The sequence below is a fragment of the Rattus norvegicus genome, chromosome 16 (genome assembly GCF_036323735.1).
Source record: "Rattus norvegicus strain BN/NHsdMcwi chromosome 16, GRCr8, whole genome shotgun sequence".
Taxonomy (NCBI): Eukaryota; Metazoa; Chordata; class Mammalia; order Rodentia; family Muridae; genus Rattus; species Rattus norvegicus.
In genome coordinates this window covers 17,038,803-17,056,300 of record NC_086034.1, presented here as the reverse complement: position 1 = coordinate 17,056,300, position 17,498 = coordinate 17,038,803, and the positions used below count along the sequence as shown (strand labels likewise).

The following is a 17,498-nucleotide window of genomic DNA, read 5'->3' as shown; positions in this document are numbered from 1 at the left end:
AAAAAAATAAAAAATAAAAAAAAATTAAAAAAAAATTAAAAAGTAATAATAATTGATAAAAAAAAAGATTTTATTTTTTTCCTGAAGACACATTCCATGTTTTATTTACATCTTAATACTAACTTTCGCCTCAAAAACACATATTCACACTCTTATTTCCTTTTTGTTGACTTCACTTAAAACTTCTAAGCATGTTTTATTAAACGAAGACTGTAAACAAATTATCATGTCCATTACATGTAACAGCTTTTTTTTTTTTTATTTTTTTTCTTGTTTTCGGAGCTGGGGACCGAACCCAGGGCCTTGCGCTTGCTAGGTAAGCGCTCTACCACTGAGCTAAATCCCCAACCCCATGTAACATCTTTTAACAGGAATTCAAAACCCCATCTTTTTATTATAAATGCAGGCATCAAAACCTGTGATAAAAACATAGGATTAACCTACGTTTGACACTAACAGTAGTCAGCGCCCACACCGCTTCAAGAACTAACACAGTTGGTGACTAATCATTATGTCTGTTACTTTAAACAATTCCATCTGCAGCTCTCAATGTGGTGGATAAAGCCTGCCGGTTCTGTTCGTCCTTCTTGAGACTTTACCTTCAGAAAAACAAAGGTTCCGGTGGCACCTGACACTCCTTCGCCATGCTTCTGTCTTGACAACCCGACTTCCATTTTTGAATGCTTCAGGTTCATGTTTAAATGACAGCGCTTTAAGAAGAGAGAAGAAAATTGTGCTGCACTCCTCTTGTTACCTGGAAACATAATAGGTGCACATACATTAAATATATTCTTACAACTGTCCAGGTCATGCTCACCAGCTGCAGTTCTCTTGCTTAATGTGTGGGTGTTTTGCATGGTGGTATTTAATCAAGACACTAACACGAGTAGAAGTTTGCTGATTTACGACGTTCAAGAGCCACTAAAATTAGTTGTACATCTGTCCTTCTGGTGGCTGTGGAAGCTTCATATTTTCTTTGAACATCGTAAGAGGTCTTAGCTCTTGAAGTACAACTTTAATGCTATAGGAATTTTGCCATTTTGCTATACTCGTATGCTCCGTGCATCCACCATCCCACTAGAACTATTGATTCCATTCATATTAATCTTTGTTACATATCTAACTGATGGAGGACCTTCTGGGTGTTTAGATCCCCATTCTACCTTCGGGTTATATATTCTGTCTTCATAGCTTGTCCTTGGTGGCCCAATAATCATGCCTGTCCACCTTGTAAGTGTTATGTCTTCATCATCTTCAAGGTCCCAGCTAACTGTACCATCACCTACTCCTTTTTGTCCTTCTTCAAATTCTTCCAACTAGCGAAAATTATGAGGAACTTTAACTCCTGTGGAGACCACTACCAGATGCACGGATCTTAAGATTTTATAAAATGGATTTTAACTATTTTTACCCCTCTTCCTGATCTTCTTCCTCCTCCTAACTCTTCCCAGGTCTACCCCTAACTCCTTAATCCCTTCAATTTCCCAGTCATCTCCTCCTCCCCCTCCCCTTCCTCCTCCTCCTCCTTCTCCTCCTCTTCATCCTCCTCTTCTTCCTCCTCCTCCTCCTCCCCCAAAACCTATCAAGTCAAATTTGTGTTGACCATCTATTCCTGGGTACGGGACTGTCCACTGGAGTGCAATCTCCTATTAAGAGCCATACTCTTAAAGAAAGCAGATTATTCTTCCCCAGAAACACCAATTATCAATAGTTCCCCAGTTATGAATAGGGTCTCATGACCTTTTCTCAGCCCATGCCAGAATGTTGGCTGGCTTGATCTTCCACAGGTCTTATGCAGGTAACCACAGCTGCTGTGAGTTGAGCACAGCAATCCCATCATGTCCAGAAGATACTCTTTCACCCCAGTCTTCCCAGGCCTCTGGCTTTTGCGATCTTTACAGCCCCTTTGTCTGTGCTTGTTTCTGAGTACTGGAGAGAGAATGTCACATATAGATGTCATGTTTATGGCCACGGAAAGTCATTCTTAGCACCTTGTGACTTTCTGTGCTAATCACCATCCACCGTACAAAGAAATTTCACTGAGGAGGTCCAAGAGCTGCACTAATCTATCCGTGAAAAGACGTGAATCTAAAAGGAAGTCTGACACTATGTCCACTTAGGATAACAATAATAGTGGGTTTGCCTTTGGAGCCTAGAAACTCCCCAACTGTTGAGGTTTGTTTGTTGCTATGTATTGCAATGTTAAATACTGGCCCCCAAGGTCTGGTCGCCCTGAGAAATGAGGAGATCTTCATGTACATTAAGTGATGCTACATAACCTTGCCCCACAAGTTATCCCTGATTGGTCGATAGAGATGCCTACAGCCTGTAGCTAGGCAGAATAGAAGTAGGCAAGGCTTTGGTTCCTGAGCTGGGGTCTGAGGCCGAGACCAGGAGGAGAGAAGAAGAAAGAAGACATCATCAGGTAGGTGAATCATGAAAACATAGCCAAGAGGGCTGGCCAATTGGAATAAGAACAGCCCAAGCATAACATGTCAAGTGATATCTTGGGGTTATTGACAGGGAAGTAGACAAAATAGCATAAAGTGTTGATATCTTCCCAGCCCTAGTGCTGCTTTAAATATAAAGGTTTGTGTCATTTGTTTGGAACTAAATGATCTAACTTGGGATAGAAGCCCCCCTTAGATATTTACCCAACCTTGGGTTCTTAGCTAGATTTACCATACCAGATACACCTTTGCTCCTGTGGAGCAGGCCTTAAATCCAATCAGAAAGTGGTTGGTTGTCCCAATAACATTCATGCTGTTCTTGTACTCATGGGCATATATTTCTACTCCACTCATTATTGTGGTTCACAAAGTTTACATCCGGTTAAGATTGTTAACAATTTCCTCCCATTCCCCATCACCCTATGTAGGACCTTGTAGTACTCTGAAAGCCTAGCCACCATTGGGAATGCTTTCTGATCAGTGCCAAATTGATTTATCCATGTCCTCTCATCACTGTGTGTAGTGTCACAAAACAGTGTCCTACTGTCAAATTCTGGTAGGCAGGCAAGAGCATTAGCTTGTGCTGCTTTAGGAGACTCTGGGACGCGGGACCAACAACTTGAATGGAAGTGTCCTACATATGTCATTGGACTTTTTATCTGGAAACCTATAGCTTCCGTTTTCTGAGAGGAGCATCACATGCTGTCTTAGTCAGGGTTCCTATTCCTGCACAAACATCACGACCAAGAAGCAAGTTGGGGAGGAAAGGGTTTATTCAGCTCACACTTCCACATTGCTATTCATTACCAAAGGAAGTCAGGACTGGAACTCAAGCAGGTCAGGAAGCAGGAGCTGATGCAGAGACCATGGAGGGAGATGTTACTTACTGGCTTGGTTTCCCTGGCTTGCTCAGCTTGCTCTCTTGTAGAACCCAAGACCACCAGCCCAGGGACAGCACCACCCACCATGGGCGGGGTCCTCCCCCCTTGATCACTGGTTGAGAAAATGCCTTACAGGTGGCTCTCATGAAGGCATCCCCACAACTGAAGCTCCTTTTTCTGTGATAACTCCAGCTTGTGTCAAGTTGACACACAAAACTAGCCAGTACACATGGCTGTGTTAAATAAGTCCAATTAAATGCTCTTATATGAATATATATTCAAATATATATTCTTATATCTTATGTGCATATATATATTCAAATGTATATGTGAAGCTTATAAAGCAGTAAGATTCTATATGAACTGTTTCAAACACCCTTCTTATTAGCTATTCCTCTTCCCCACATCCTCTTCTGATATACCTACCAAGAAGCTTCCTCTCTTCAAGGAGGAAGAGAAATCTTAAGGAATATGTGTGTATCTGTATACGTATCTTAGGGTTTCTATGGCTGTGAAGAGACACCATGACCACAGCAACTCTTATAGGAAGCATTTCATTAAGGCCGTCGTACAGTTCAGTCCGTTATCATCATGTTGGGAAGCATGGGTCACACAAGCAGACATGGTACTGGAAAATGAGCTGAGAGTTCACATAGCTCAGTCAGCAAACAGCAGGAGGAGAGTGAGACACTGGGCCTCAGTTGAGCATCTGAAACCTCAAAGACCACCCCTTGTGACACACTTCCTCCAAAAAGGCCACACCTCCAAATAGAACCAGTCCCTATGAGCCTATGGGACCATTTTCATTCAAACCATCACAGTGTGTGTGTGTGTGTGTGTGTGTGTGTGTGTGTGTGTGTGTGTGTGTGTAGAAATACAAATACAAGATGACATAATATAAAAATTCACTAGAGCCTACCAGCACACCTATAGTATGGCCTCTGGAATTTGACTTTCTGCTTTCACTAGTTTATAAAGTGGCTGTGTGAGAACTGGTAAATATTTTTTTTTTACCTTCATATACTTCAATATTCTATTGTATGGTTTTTGGTAGTGGTCCTGGTGGTGGTGGTGGTGGTGGTGGTGGTGGTGGTGGTGGTGGTGGTTGTTTCAGTTTTTTGTTTTTTTGTTTGGTTCGTTTGGTTTAGTTTTTTTTTTTTCTCCTTTTTTTCCCCCCGAGACACAGCTTCTCTGTAGCCCTGGCTGTTGTGGGAGCCTCTCTGTAGACCAGGTTGGTTTTGAACTTAGATATCCACCTGCTTCTCCCTCCCAAGTGCTGGGATTAAAGGCACTGAGCCACCACCACCAGGCTAATATTCCATTTTATAATCGAAAAAGAAAAATAGCATCTAGAGTGGAGTCCCTGGCAAAGAGCAAAGGTCATGAGACCTTTACTACCAGACTGATAGGCATTTTCCCTCCTTTCGTCACACAGATATAGGCCAGATTAGACCAGATTAAAAGTAGATAAAAGCAGGTTTATTAGGGGGCAGCTCTCAGGTTGGCTCACCAATCTCACAGGCGGCGGTCAGTGAAGTAGCACATCTGGGCTAAAGCAAGAGGGCTCTGTAGAGAATAGGTGAGGAGTGACGATATGCCAGCTAGGAGCTTGGATTGTGTCTACACGTGGTCAAATACTGAGCCCCTGGGTAGGCACTCTTGGGTGGGCTGCCAGAAGTGGGGAGACAAGGAGTGATGACTTGTTAGCCTGGAGTTTTCTTCAAGAAGTCAGGGGAGTTTTCTCTATGCAAGCAGGGTTGTGAAAAAGAGGGCAGACGGGGTTTCACAGCTTGAACACGGGATGAGCAGGGGTTCCAGCCTAACACAGGATATAATAAACCCATATAATAAAAAAATAAACCCATATAATACATTAAGTTAATACACATAAAGTTTTAGTAAAAGTCTCGATTCGGATGTGTACAAGCTTAACACTTGAAGCTCACTCTGTTCTCAACACTAGTACAAGATTTCAAATTCTACACATACTCTCCTCAAAGACCCCTGTAATGCCAGACTCCTGGGTTTGATTTAAAACACACCCCAGATGAGCTTGTCCCTAGCCTTGTAGTTAAGATTTCTTATTTTACATTCAACACCCCATTGCAACCAAAAAATGATGACGGGGTTTGAAGCTGATGCTTCTCGAAGTAAAGGGTAACTTGTGGGCTCTTCTCTTGCTTTTCTTTCTTTCTTTTTTTCTTTTCTTTTTTTCAGAGCTGGGGACCAAACCCAGGGCCTTGCGCTTGCTAGGCAAGCGCTCTACCACTGAGCTAAATCCCCAACCCTTCTCTTGCTTTTCTTGCATGTGATTGTTTTTGGTAACCATATTAGTTTGGAGATGATGTCCCTGAAGCCCTAAGAAGTCAGGTTCACTTAATATGCTCAATAAACCAAGTAAAAGAACCAGATTAACAGTAAGAACCAGAAAAGGGAGATTTATTCAATGTAGTCATATTAGAAATAGGGACAAAGAGACCCAGCGACCCCCTAAGTGGATTTTCATGGTTCAGGCATGAGATTAAAGTTTAAGAAGGCCAGAATTATGATAGCCAAGCAGTCCTAGTCAAGGTCTGGTCCCACTCATCTTCAATCCAAAGTCATCTTGACTCCCACCTGCTGTATAAGGTGGTGTAAAGACTTGTCAGAATTCCTCTTGAGGAAGCAAAGCCCTTCTCTGGCTAGCATCATGCTTCTCCCTTTTCCTTCTCCCAACATGAGATTCCTGGAAGAAATTCTAATCCCCTGAGATACTTTCTTTCATTGTCCAATAGCTAAGGGAGTAACACAAGAGTCAGTGTAGGATCTCTTCACTCCTTCTAGACTTGTGTGATGGTCACATGAGGTTGTAGACATGGATGTTGCTTTAAGTTACATGAAAGATGATGAAAACTTTGGTGCAAAGGTGAGACACGTCTGTTATTACAGGAAATTACTAGCCAGGGAAGATATTGTTGTTTCCCAGAACATACTGACGGGTTGTGTCTGATTGTTCTGTGGCTTCTGACAGTTCCTCTTGGGAACTAATTCCTTCGGAAAAAAGACTTTGTGTGAACCTCCCACCCAAGCGTGGCTCAGATGTGGGTGTACGTCCACAGTGTCTTGTTACTGGGGTCTTGTGTTTTAGGGAGCAACTGCTCATGTGTAGTGGATAAATGACACGGTGCTTCTGTGATTTGGCATCACACAGCCCAGAAGAAGGTTTCTCTGAGCAGTGAGGCAGGTCCACATTGTCCTAGCATGGTGCAGCTCAAAGTTTCCTCCGTCCTTCTGTTTTATTTTTTTGATGGCTGTTGTCAGTTGGTTTTTATTTATTTTTCCACTTTATTTTTTGAGATTATAATATAATAACAATATTTCTCTCTTCCCCTTCTTCCCTCCAAACATTCCCATATACCCCTCCCTGCATTTCAAATTCATGGTCTCCTTTTTTGCTAATTATTATTATACTCCTAAATATAACCTACCCAATGTAAATAATGTTTCTTGCATGTATGTTTCCAGGACTGACCTTTGACACTGGACAACCAATTTATGTGCTTGTCTCTGAGGAAGATTGTGTCTCCCACTTCCAGCTTGCCTCGGTTGCCTATAGTTCTTTGTGTAGGTTTGAGGCCTCTCATTTCTTTTTTCCCCCATGACTCAGCCACAAAAACACCCTCTGCTGGTTCAGCACTTAATTGCTCCTAGAACTGGGAATGATTCTTCCTCCTCCTTTAATCAGGGAATCTTAGGCAATATAAGCATCCTCACTCATAAAGATTAGAAGGATGATCTCCTGGGCAAAGGATACTAGGGGAAAGGATACTTTTCACTATACAAGTTCAGAGGTCACCCAAGAGTGGTCAGCTTCCTTTTTTTCACTTTACTCTTCATTGAACTGGAAGTGGGGGGTTTGTAATACTCTTAACGAGCAGCCTCCTCTCTCCAGGCCCAGTGGTGGCAATCTTGGAGTCCTTCTTTAGGCTCGGTATCTCTGAGGCTCAGCTGAACACTGAATGCCATCACCCAGGCCTGGGAACTATCGCCACCCACTCTTTACCTTCTCTGTGCTGTAGCCCAAAGAAAATGCCTAGGAATCTTGACCAAGTTCAACATATACATTCTTGACTTAAACAAACCAATGGGCCTTGGTGAACTAGGGCTACAGTTAGTGGCTGCCTAGTAGTACAGGGCAGTCTACATTTTATCCCTAGCCCTACAAAAATAACTGAAAATGAATCTTAGAAGACTAAGGAAACGTGGGAGCTTCACTACCTTGGTGCCAGGTATCTCTTAGAAACCTAAAACATGCAATTTAAAAAAAATTACAAAATGGGTTTTACTATGATATTTTCATACATGCATAATTTGTACAGTTCCGTGTGTTCATCTCTTGGTTTCCTTCCCATCTCCCACTGCTTCCTGCCTATCTGATTGTGTGTGTGTGTGTGTATGTGTGAGTGTGTGTGAGTGTGTATGTGTATGTGTGAGTGTGTGTGTGTGAGTGTGTATGTGTGACTGTGAGTGTGTGTATATGTGTGAGTGTGTGTGTGAGTGTGTATGTGTATGTCTGTGTATGTGTGAGTGTGTGTGAGTGTGTGTGAGTGTGTATGTGTGAGTGTGTATGTGTATGTCTGTGTATGTGTGAGTGTGTGTGAGTGTGTATGTGTGAGTGTGTGTGTGTGTATGTGTGAGTGTGTATGTGTATGTCTGTGTATGTGTGAGTGTGTGTGAGTGTGTATGTGTGAGTGTGTGTGTGTGTATGTGTGAGTGTGTATGTGTATGTCTGTGTATGTGTGAGTGTGTGTGAGTGTGTATGTGTGAGTGTGTGTGTGAGTGTGTGTATGTGTATGTGTATGTATGTGTATGTGTGAGTGTGTGTGAGTGTGTATGTGAGAGTGGGTGTGTGTGTGAGTGTGCATGTGTGAGTGTGTGTGTGAGTGTGTATGTGTGAGTGGGTGTGTGTGTGAGTGTGTGTGTATATGAGTATGTGTGTGTATGTGTGAGTGTGTGCTTGTGTATGTGTGTGTGTTGGGTATGTACACAAATGTACAAAGATATATTTAAATAAAGTTTGAATCTGGCTTAGTTCACCTAACATGTTGCTTACAGTCTTGCAGTTTCCCTGAAGATAATTCTGTTGCTCTTTATGTTAGAATACAACTCAATTTTGGACATATGCCGTGCTTTCTTTGTCTATTCATCTGTTGATGAATACCTAGGCTGATCTCATAATTTAGCTTTGTGAATATTGACACACTAAGTGGTCATACACAGCTATCACTGTGTTATATGAATTCAGAACATCCATTCAGGAAAGATGTGACAATGAGTATTCACTGGTGAAGTATTAGAAATTCTCCTATGACACATTAGGAGAACACATACACACACGTATGTTTTATATCCTCCAGTGGATGGCCCCACATCCATGCATACATGGACAACACATGCACTAAATGAAGTTAGTGGTTTAAGAAGAGGACATGAAGGATATATATATATATATATATATATATATATATATATATATATATATATGGAAAACATCATTTTTTTCCTTCTTTTTTTTTTTCTGGAGCTGAGGACCGAACCCAGGGCCTCGCGCTTGCTAGGCAAGCGCTCTACCACTGAGCTAAATACCCAACCCCTGAAAAACATCTATCTTTCTTTCTTTCTTTCTTTCTTTCTTTCTTTCTTTCTTTCTTTCTTTCTTTCTTTCCAGAGCAGGGAACCGAACCCAGGGCCTCGTGCTTGCTAGGCAAGCGCGCTACCGCTGAGCTAAATCCCCAACCTCATCATTATTTATAAATGCGATGATTTATGTAGAAAACCAAAAAGAGTCACCTACACTGAAATATTAAGAAAAAAAAAAAGAATCCAAAAAGATGGTTGAATTAAAGATCAACTTTAAAAAATCATCCTTTCCCCCAAACCAGCAATAGCTCCCTAAAAATGTTTTAAAAAAACAATGTAGTTACAGTGACGAGTAATGTCATAAAAATAGACCTAACAGGAAATGAGGCATCAACTTTCAAAGCTTTAGACTGTCGATCTATAAAACTGAGAATATGCATCTTTTTCTTGCTCTTTAGCTGTCAGGAACACCCCCCCCCCCAATGGTTTGTATGTTGAGTCCTCAGCACACAGGTTCGAAGACCAGCTTGGCAGTTACCATTCATGAAAGTGTAGGTAACAATTCTCTATCCGGCAGTTCCTGAGCTTCCTTTTGTCCAAGAAAACATGGAAATGTGAGGAGTGTCATATGAGGGAAGCACGGGAGACTTCTAGAGATAAGATGTGTAGGTGGCTGTCCCCTCAAGGCATAGTCACACCCCTATGGATACCCGGAGTGTGGGTCATGGTCACGGTCCACCTAAATGGTGGAGCACATAATCCATTCCATGCATTTGAGAGTAGGATGTCTCATAGAAACCTGCGCCTTGAGTCCCACCTCCACCCATGGCACAGTAGATACCATCCCAGTGGCTGAGTAGGGGTGAAAAAGATGATGTCACTCCTCAATATGGACCATACGGGTGCAGATCTGGAGTTACCATGGCCCCAGCTGTAGAGGGCCGCAATACGTTTGCCACCACTAGTTGGCGCTGTCTTCCACTGCGCCCCACGTGGTAGGTCAGGATAGACTCCGCCATGGCAAGATGGCTCCAACCTTCGCCGCGCCAGCTGGCCCCCCCTTTCAGGTAGTTAACTGTGCGCATGTGCAAGAGTGCCTTCCTGCCAGGTCTTTGCCCATTCCGGGGCGTGCCTGATGAGATCATGAGTAAGCAACCAATCAGGTGTGGATGCGTGCGCGAGGGTTAAATAGGCGCGCCTGGCCGGCGCGCGGGGCTTCTTCATGAGATAGGAATAAAGTATCACTCATAGCAAGAATTTCTATGTCTCGTGTGCTTCTTGCCGGCGGAAAGTCGCGCGTGGGACACCCAGCCATCAGCATGGATGTCACGTTCTCCCTAATACCATTTTAGCTCCCATGACCCTATCTGTTTCTGTGGCACATTTAAAGATTCATTGATATCTAATAACAAATGTTATCAGTACTTATCAAGGTACTTGTATGCAGCACGTGATAAGTCTTTGCTGTAGTATTGTTAGAGGTAATGATTTTGGTAAGGAGAGTTTATTTGCATCCTGTAGTGAAGAAATAGGCTCAAAGAAAACAGCCCACAAAGCTTAACAGAAGATGGCCAAACACCTGGAATGCAGTTGACTTTAATGGAATAGCTGATTGAACTCACGAGAGGAGAAAACAGATTGCAGTTCGTATCATGAATGCCTCAGTGATGTAAAGTGAACTGAGGCTGTGTCTGTTAGCAGGAAATTACTTGAGTTGGGGTCTGGGCTGGGAAAGTCGTTCTCTCAAAACCCAGGGTGGCTGCTGTTAGTTCAAGAGGTCAAGATGGCACCTCCAGACCCAAGGAGGGAGCCATACATGCCAACCAGTGAGTTTATGTTCCCCCAGTACTACCTGGTCCTACCTGGTTCTCTGGCTTCTTAGAGACAATGTTTGCCTTGAAAGCCATGGATACAGATGGCACTGAATGTGGCCTGCACCCACATACTAGGCTTTCCCAGAAATCCCCTATGTTTAACCTGGACTTCTAAATCCTGGGACACCGAGCTACAGAAGGGTGGAAAGGTCAGAGGGCAGCACTTAGTTTAGAGGGTCCTTCCATGCTGGGTCTTCATGGCCACCATTTATAAATGAAGACTGGATAAAGTGAGGAAAAAGGAAGTATCTATCCATCTCATGGTCAAGGCCAAGGTTTACAATGGCTACCTTGAATGAACGCTCAGATGGGACTCTAGGGAAACACTCAGGATTGCTAATGAATATGGAGAAGTGTTTGGGAACTATGTGGGAGCGGGGTGACAAAAGATGCTTCTAATTCTGAAGGCCACAAGTAAATTTGCTTGAAAGGTAGTTGCAGGGTTTTACAGACCAGATGAATCATCAGGATAGAGGCAGTGTGAGGGTTCATCTTTTCGTCTAATTGCTTGATCAAAATTCACAAACAGCCAGCCGGTACTGCAGGCAGCCCCTATCATTCCATGTCCCATCTGTATACATTTCTACACACTTTTCTTTGCCCTGACCCCTGGGTTCTCCTGGGTACCAGTTGGTGTAGTTCACAGAAGCCCCATCCAGGTAGTGGAAGTCTCCAGGAGTCTGGTCTTCAATCATGCCCAAGTAGACATAGTTGTTGTACTTCTTCGCAATACTTGCAATGGCCTCGTTCTCCTCAGGAGTCCTCGGGACAGCAATGTTGCCTCCTGCTCTGGTACACATCTCTTTAATGGTATCAAAGTTGACTGACTGCCCATTGGTGGAAAAGACTTTATCCCCCACTGACAGCATGGATCCTTGCAAGCTGAGGACTAAGCAAAGGAGTCTGGGTTAGAGTCATGGATCCTGTTTCTCCATCTACTGCACTGACTTAAGCTCTTACCCTTAAGCTCTTTCCCACAATCTCTCCAACTCTGTTTTTCTCTCTGTTCGCATTCACCTAACAATTACTTATTGCTAGAAGGTACACTTTCCAGTGATATTGGGAATAGATCCTTTCTCTTACAGCATTGAGAGAGGTGTGCTCGGTGGGATGCCGAGCGGTCCCCTTACCTCCCATTGTTTGCAGAATCTGATGTTTGATCTCATAGAGTTCAGTCTGGAGCTCCTCATCCAGGTAAGCTGGAAATCCTGTGGAGACCACACATATGCAGGATGAGGGCAATCCAGCAAAGAACTCCACTTGCTCTAGACAGGTAGCCGCCAGCTGCGAGGCTGGAGTTCTGTCACCTAATGCTGTACTTAGAGCCCAGGGCCCCGTTTCCAGGGCCCAGAAGCAGACCTTCTTACACACCCATCTCTTTTTTTTTATTTCTATATTTTTTTTTATTAACTTGAGTATTTCTTATATACATTTCAAGTGTTATTCCCTTTCCCGGTATCCGGGCAAACATCCCCCTCCCCCCTCCCCTTCCTTATGGGTGTTCCCCTCCCAACCCTCCCCCCATTGCCGCCCTCCCCCCACCAGTCTAGTTCACTGGGGGTTCAGTCTTAGCAGGACCCAGGGCTTCCCCTTCCACTGACACACCCATCTCTTAATTGATCAGCTTTTCTGATCTGCCTTTCTATATCCTTTGACCGGCCCTTCATGTCCATCTATGAAAACAACCTCATCCCATATACTCTACCAGGATGAACAATGATGACCTCTGAACTCTTCAGAAAGGCCACTATACCGAGTGATACCCTGGGACTTTGGTCAGCATTTGGGATTCCTGATCACACTGTCTGCCTGGATTCCAGGTCCATATAGCCATGCCTACTTTTTAGGATGTCCAGAGCCTCAGCCCTAAGAAGGAGCCCTAGGCTTCCCAATGCTACCTACAGGACAGTCTTTCTCTTAATCAGTGACCATGATGCTTTTCAGTCTCTGAAGTGAGTTATTCAAACTCATGTGGTTTCTCGCTTTGAATCCACACTTTCTTAGGCTTAGCAGTGTGTCTTGAACCCTTCCTCCTATCCCTCATGTGACATCACTGCTTTCTATTGGCCCTGGTCCTGCTCACCTGGCAGGCCCCTTTCTCCAGGCTCTCCCTTGTCTCCACGTTCTCCAGGTGCACCAGGGGCTCCGGGCAGCCCATCGCGTCCAGGAAGACCTGGCATTCCTCCAGGAGGGCCCATGGGACCTACAGAGTGACGAGAACACAGGTCTATGGACCTCCATTAGCATGTGGGTGACTCACTTGTCCATCGGCAGGAATTTTGAAGACTACAGAAAAGTCCCTTCAGCTAGAGCCCTAGACGGAAGGTCACCAGAAAACAGGTCCTCATCCCTGAGCTAAGGATGGGTTCTCCTTAGCTCCCACACAGTACCTGGAGGTCCAGGGTCTCCTTTGACACCGTCTCTCCCGTCTCTGCCAGGCAGACCATGGTTTCCAGGAGCTCCAGGGATCCCAGGGCTTCCAGCACAAACGTCTGTCACATTGCACTTGATACCAGCGACAACAGTCAAGAAGAGGGTGAAGGCCAAAGAACACAGTGACATGGCTACTATCCCCAGTGGCTTCTGCTGCGGGAGGGAAGGACCATCAGCCAACCTGTCACATTAGCATAGCTCTCCTCTGACCCCCATTCCTGCCGCACTTTGCAGGACCCAGGAACACAGAAGAACTCGACAGGCAGGTTCAAGTCGACCCAAGAAGACCCAAACTATTCCCAGTCAGAAATCCCCAGCACCATCTGGTATCTAAATCACACTGGATGCCTCTGACTTCAGATCCCTGAATAGAGAAAGAGAGCTTGGGTGAGTCAGAGGCCTGAGTCCTCAGAAGATTCTTGTCTGTTATAACTTTGCTGTGTAGTCCCCGGAAACTCACTGCCTCTCTCTGACCTTAGCTAATCCTGCCGTGCTCTGTAGACAATCCCGATAAGATTGTCTGTCAGGAGGTGTCTAGTCACCAGGTTACTCCACCTGCCCCTTGATGTTTTAAGTTCTATTGATTTGGGTTCTCGGAGAGAAAAGAGAAGGATTCACAGTCCTGCTAAACTGTCAGTCTTAAGCAATACCTCTCTGCCCAGTCAGCCCTCAATTCATATGTAGCTCTTGCTGCCAGAAACCCATATACCGATGGATACCCAAAGGCCGGTGGCTAAGCTTACCCACATACAGAGCCTGCAGGCTGTGTGGATATCTGCCTCCGGAGTCAGAGTGGACAAGTGGACAGCATCCTTTATAGACAGGTAGTCTGATAGCTTTCCCCACCCTCAGAGGCCCTATCACACAGGAGGGCCGGGCAGGAAGCAGCCATCTGTGTACACAGCTCAGTTTCCTTCAGCGCACTTAACAAGAAGAACACTTAGAAACCTCGAGGGGACCACAGAATTGCAGAAGGCAAACTCCAGATGTGCGGGAAGGGAATCTTTTTTTTTTTTTTGGTTCTTTTTTTCGGAGCTGGGGACCGAACCCAGGGCCTTGTGCTTCCTAGGTAAGCGCTCTACCACTGAGCTAAATCCCCAGCCCCGCAGGAAGGGAATCTTTTTCTTGTCAAGGTCACCCTCTATTCTGAAGCAACGCATGTGGCTAGCGGCACAAAATGAAAGGCTTTCCCAGGTTCTGATGAGATCCACTACCATTCAGGAAGGAAAGCAAACCACCCGAACAAACAAAACTATAACTACAATCAATCAATCAATCAATCAATCAATCAATCAATCAATCAATAAATAAATAAATAAAAAAATCCATCAGTTAAGCTTGGCTCCTCTTTCGCCAATGGCCATAGGAAAGAAGCAGAAATGAAATACTAATGTTGGAAACTAATAAAAAGAATGGGAATAATAATGAGAAGATTGAAAGAAGGGGGACTAGGGGAAAGAAAAAATAATGAAGGAGTAAGGTTAAATAAAAAAGCATGGGGAGAAAAGAGGAAGAAAATAGAGCAAAAAACACACTAAAAAATCCATTTACAAAACAAAAACACACAAAATCAAATAAAGGTAAGGAGGGGAGTGGAAGAATTAAAAAACACTTCTCAGAATAAAATCAAGTGTGCGGCAGGGCCTGAGGAGCTGGTTCAGTGAGTGAAGCACTTGTCATGCAAGTGTGAGGGCCCGAGATTGCATCCACAGGACGACATGAAGCAGGGCTCGGTGGCACCTTGTGTCCCAGCCATCCTCTGTGCAGACAGGAAGTGGACACAGGGAGAACCCCCTGACTCTCCTGTCACGCAGCCTGCAGTGCTCAGTGGCAATGCAGACCCCACGGGAAACAAGGCGGATGGTGAGGGCGGACACTCAAGGTTGTCCTCCTGCTTCATGTGTGTGCGGTGCCGCAGGCGTGTCTGCACTCACACAGACAGGCAAGTAAGAGGTACGAACTGACGCACCACTGCCAACCAGGGACCCACAGACCAACACTGCAATAGGGCGCCGCCCTCCCGCCACTCAGATGGCGACTAACAAGCAACATGACGAGCAGCAAGAGCTGAGCAGGCAAAAAACCGGGAAAGCTCAAACCCGGAAAGCTCAAACGGGGAAAGCTCAAACGCTGCTGGCTGAATGGGGAACAGCACAGTGATTTCGGAAGACAACTGGGAGGCGCCTCCAAATAGGAAACAAAAACGTACTCTTAGGACGCAATTTAATTCCCGGCTGTACACCTAACACAGTTGGAACTGGGTATTCCGAGCCTGCGCACAGCTGTTCATATCGAAAGAGATAAACAGCCCCAGTGTTTATTCCAGACTCTGGGGTGAGCAACCGAAACGTGGCAGCCCATTGTTTACCCACAGGAAAGGATGCAAGTAAACTTTGAACGCATTTTGGTAAACTGACAGGTACAAAAAGCAATCTATGGAATCGTTCTAATTATATTAAATGCCTCGAGTAGGCAAGTCAATCCCATCGGAAAGTAAATAGTTACCACTAGTAGGTAAGGGAGAGAGAAGCTGAGGCGGACTGTTTAATACAGGGTTTTTGGGGGGAGTGTGAGGGGTGATAAAAATAATCTGGAATTAGATATTGGTAGTGATATAACATGTAAGGCCATTGGCTTACACACTTTTGAATGATGGAGTTTATAAAATGTATATTAATTTGTTTGTTGTTTTCTATAGCAAAGTGCTTGATTCCCAGACAGCGCATTAAAAAAAGGTAGCTATTTATCTAACAAGACCTTACCTATTGTGGAAAACCCTGGACCACAACGTAAAATCCTGTCTCCAAAAGCAGGTAATCGTGGCGTTCAAGAGATGGCTCTGCAGTTTAAGAGCAGCGACTGCTCTTCCAGAGGACCCAGGTTCAATTCCCAACACCCACATGGCAGCTCACAATATCTGTGACCCAGTTCCAGAAGACCTGCCACCCTCACACAGACATACACAGGAAAAAACATCAATGCAAAATCTAAGAGAATATATAAACAAACAAAAAGTAAGCAAACAAAGAACCCACAAAAACATTTACTTATCAACAACTTTCTTAGATTTCAATGGACTGAATATTTCTGAAGTAGATGAACCTGGTGGCATAGGCCTATAACAGACCTAGGTGAGTCTGAGGCAGGAGGATCGCAGGCTCAAGGCTTGCCTGGGTTACAGAGTGAGTTCAAGGCCAGCCTAGACAACTTAGTAAGAGACTATATGAAAAACCAAAATTAAAAACCGTGAAAAGGGGAACTGAGGATATAGACCTGTGGTAGAGAAGTTACCTGTATGACCACCTCCAGAGAAAGCCAGAAGCTAGCAGGGAGTCACTGCGTCCTTTGATGTTCTTTCCAGGAGTAACAGAATGGGACAGTTTACATCATGGGGACCCAGCCAGGCTCAGGGTAACTGTGGTCCTGGTGGACAAGGCAGTGCTATTAAATAGGGATCATAAAGTTCTAGGATGCTGGGGTCATGGGGCTGGTGTCCTTAAGCAAAAGGACCCCGCGAGCCCCCCAAAGAGGGTTGTTTTTTAAGCCTGTGGCTCTCCTCCACTTCAGACCCTAAGATAACTGTTCTAAGATCAATGGAGCTTGGTGCCAGCCACTCCCTCTAAGCCATTCTCTTCCATAAGCACTGGGTTTTTGTCCCTCAAGGCAAGCCCAGAGGGAAGATGGGGAACACACACACATACAGAATTCACCACACTTCACTGGGCTCCATTACTTGCTGATCACAGTAACACTGCAGCAGGCTTCAGTGATTGTATTTGTAAAATAAATCGTTGCATTTATAAAATAGTTCTTAGCAGATCATTGCTGCAGGCAGCCCACGGAAGAGCATTTTTGTGTTCGGTCCTACTCTTTACTAAAGGACTCTCTCAACAAAGGAGAAAAAACGAAGCATCATGGCTGGGGATTTAGCTCAGTGGTAGAGCGCTTACCTAGGAAGCGCAAGGCCCTGGGTTCGGTCCCCAGCTCCGAAAAAAAGAACCAAAAAAACAAAAAAAAAAAAAACAAAAAAAAAAAAACCGAAGCATCATATTGGACAGGAGGGTTCTGGGGCGCAGGTACACGAAGGCCTCCAAGAGCCCTGGGTGAATGGGTAGAGAAAGTAATAAATCAGTTGCAGGCTCGTCCTCTCTCTTGGAATGACCAGAACTTTCAAGAGTGCTGTGTGAATCAGCTCCGCCCTCTGCTGGTTGCATGGGAAAATGTAGCCAACTGAAGGGCCG

The 17,498-nt window shown here is 44.6% G+C and overlaps 1 protein-coding gene and 1 pseudogene across 4 annotated transcripts; both read right to left on the bottom strand.

Annotated features, from left to right (window-relative positions):
* Positions 1-927: 927 nt before the first annotated feature.
* On the bottom strand, positions 928-9,676 carry LOC108353113 (ubiquitin-conjugating enzyme E2 variant 2 pseudogene; annotated as a pseudogene).
* An 854-nt stretch (positions 9,677-10,530) lies between these two features.
* Positions 10,531-14,037, bottom strand: Sftpa1 (surfactant protein A1). Of its 4 annotated transcripts, none has more exons than NM_001270647.1 (5): positions 14,001-14,037; positions 13,215-13,621; positions 12,908-13,027; positions 11,955-12,032; positions 10,531-11,713 (listed from the first exon to the last, which is right to left on the bottom strand). In NM_001270647.1, the coding sequence occupies exons 2-5, from the start codon at positions 13,384-13,386 to the stop codon at positions 11,337-11,339; spliced, it is 747 nt and encodes a 248-aa protein (NP_001257576.1). In that variant the 5' UTR covers positions 13,387-13,621; positions 14,001-14,037; the 3' UTR covers positions 10,531-11,336. The 4 variants fall into 4 exon arrangements, with proteins under 4 accessions (NP_001257576.1, NP_001257574.1, NP_059025.2 ...); NM_001270645.1 differs by having other exon boundaries at positions 13,215-13,410; NM_017329.2 differs by having other exon boundaries at positions 13,215-13,407.
* Between the last annotated feature and the right edge of the window lie 3,461 nt (positions 14,038-17,498).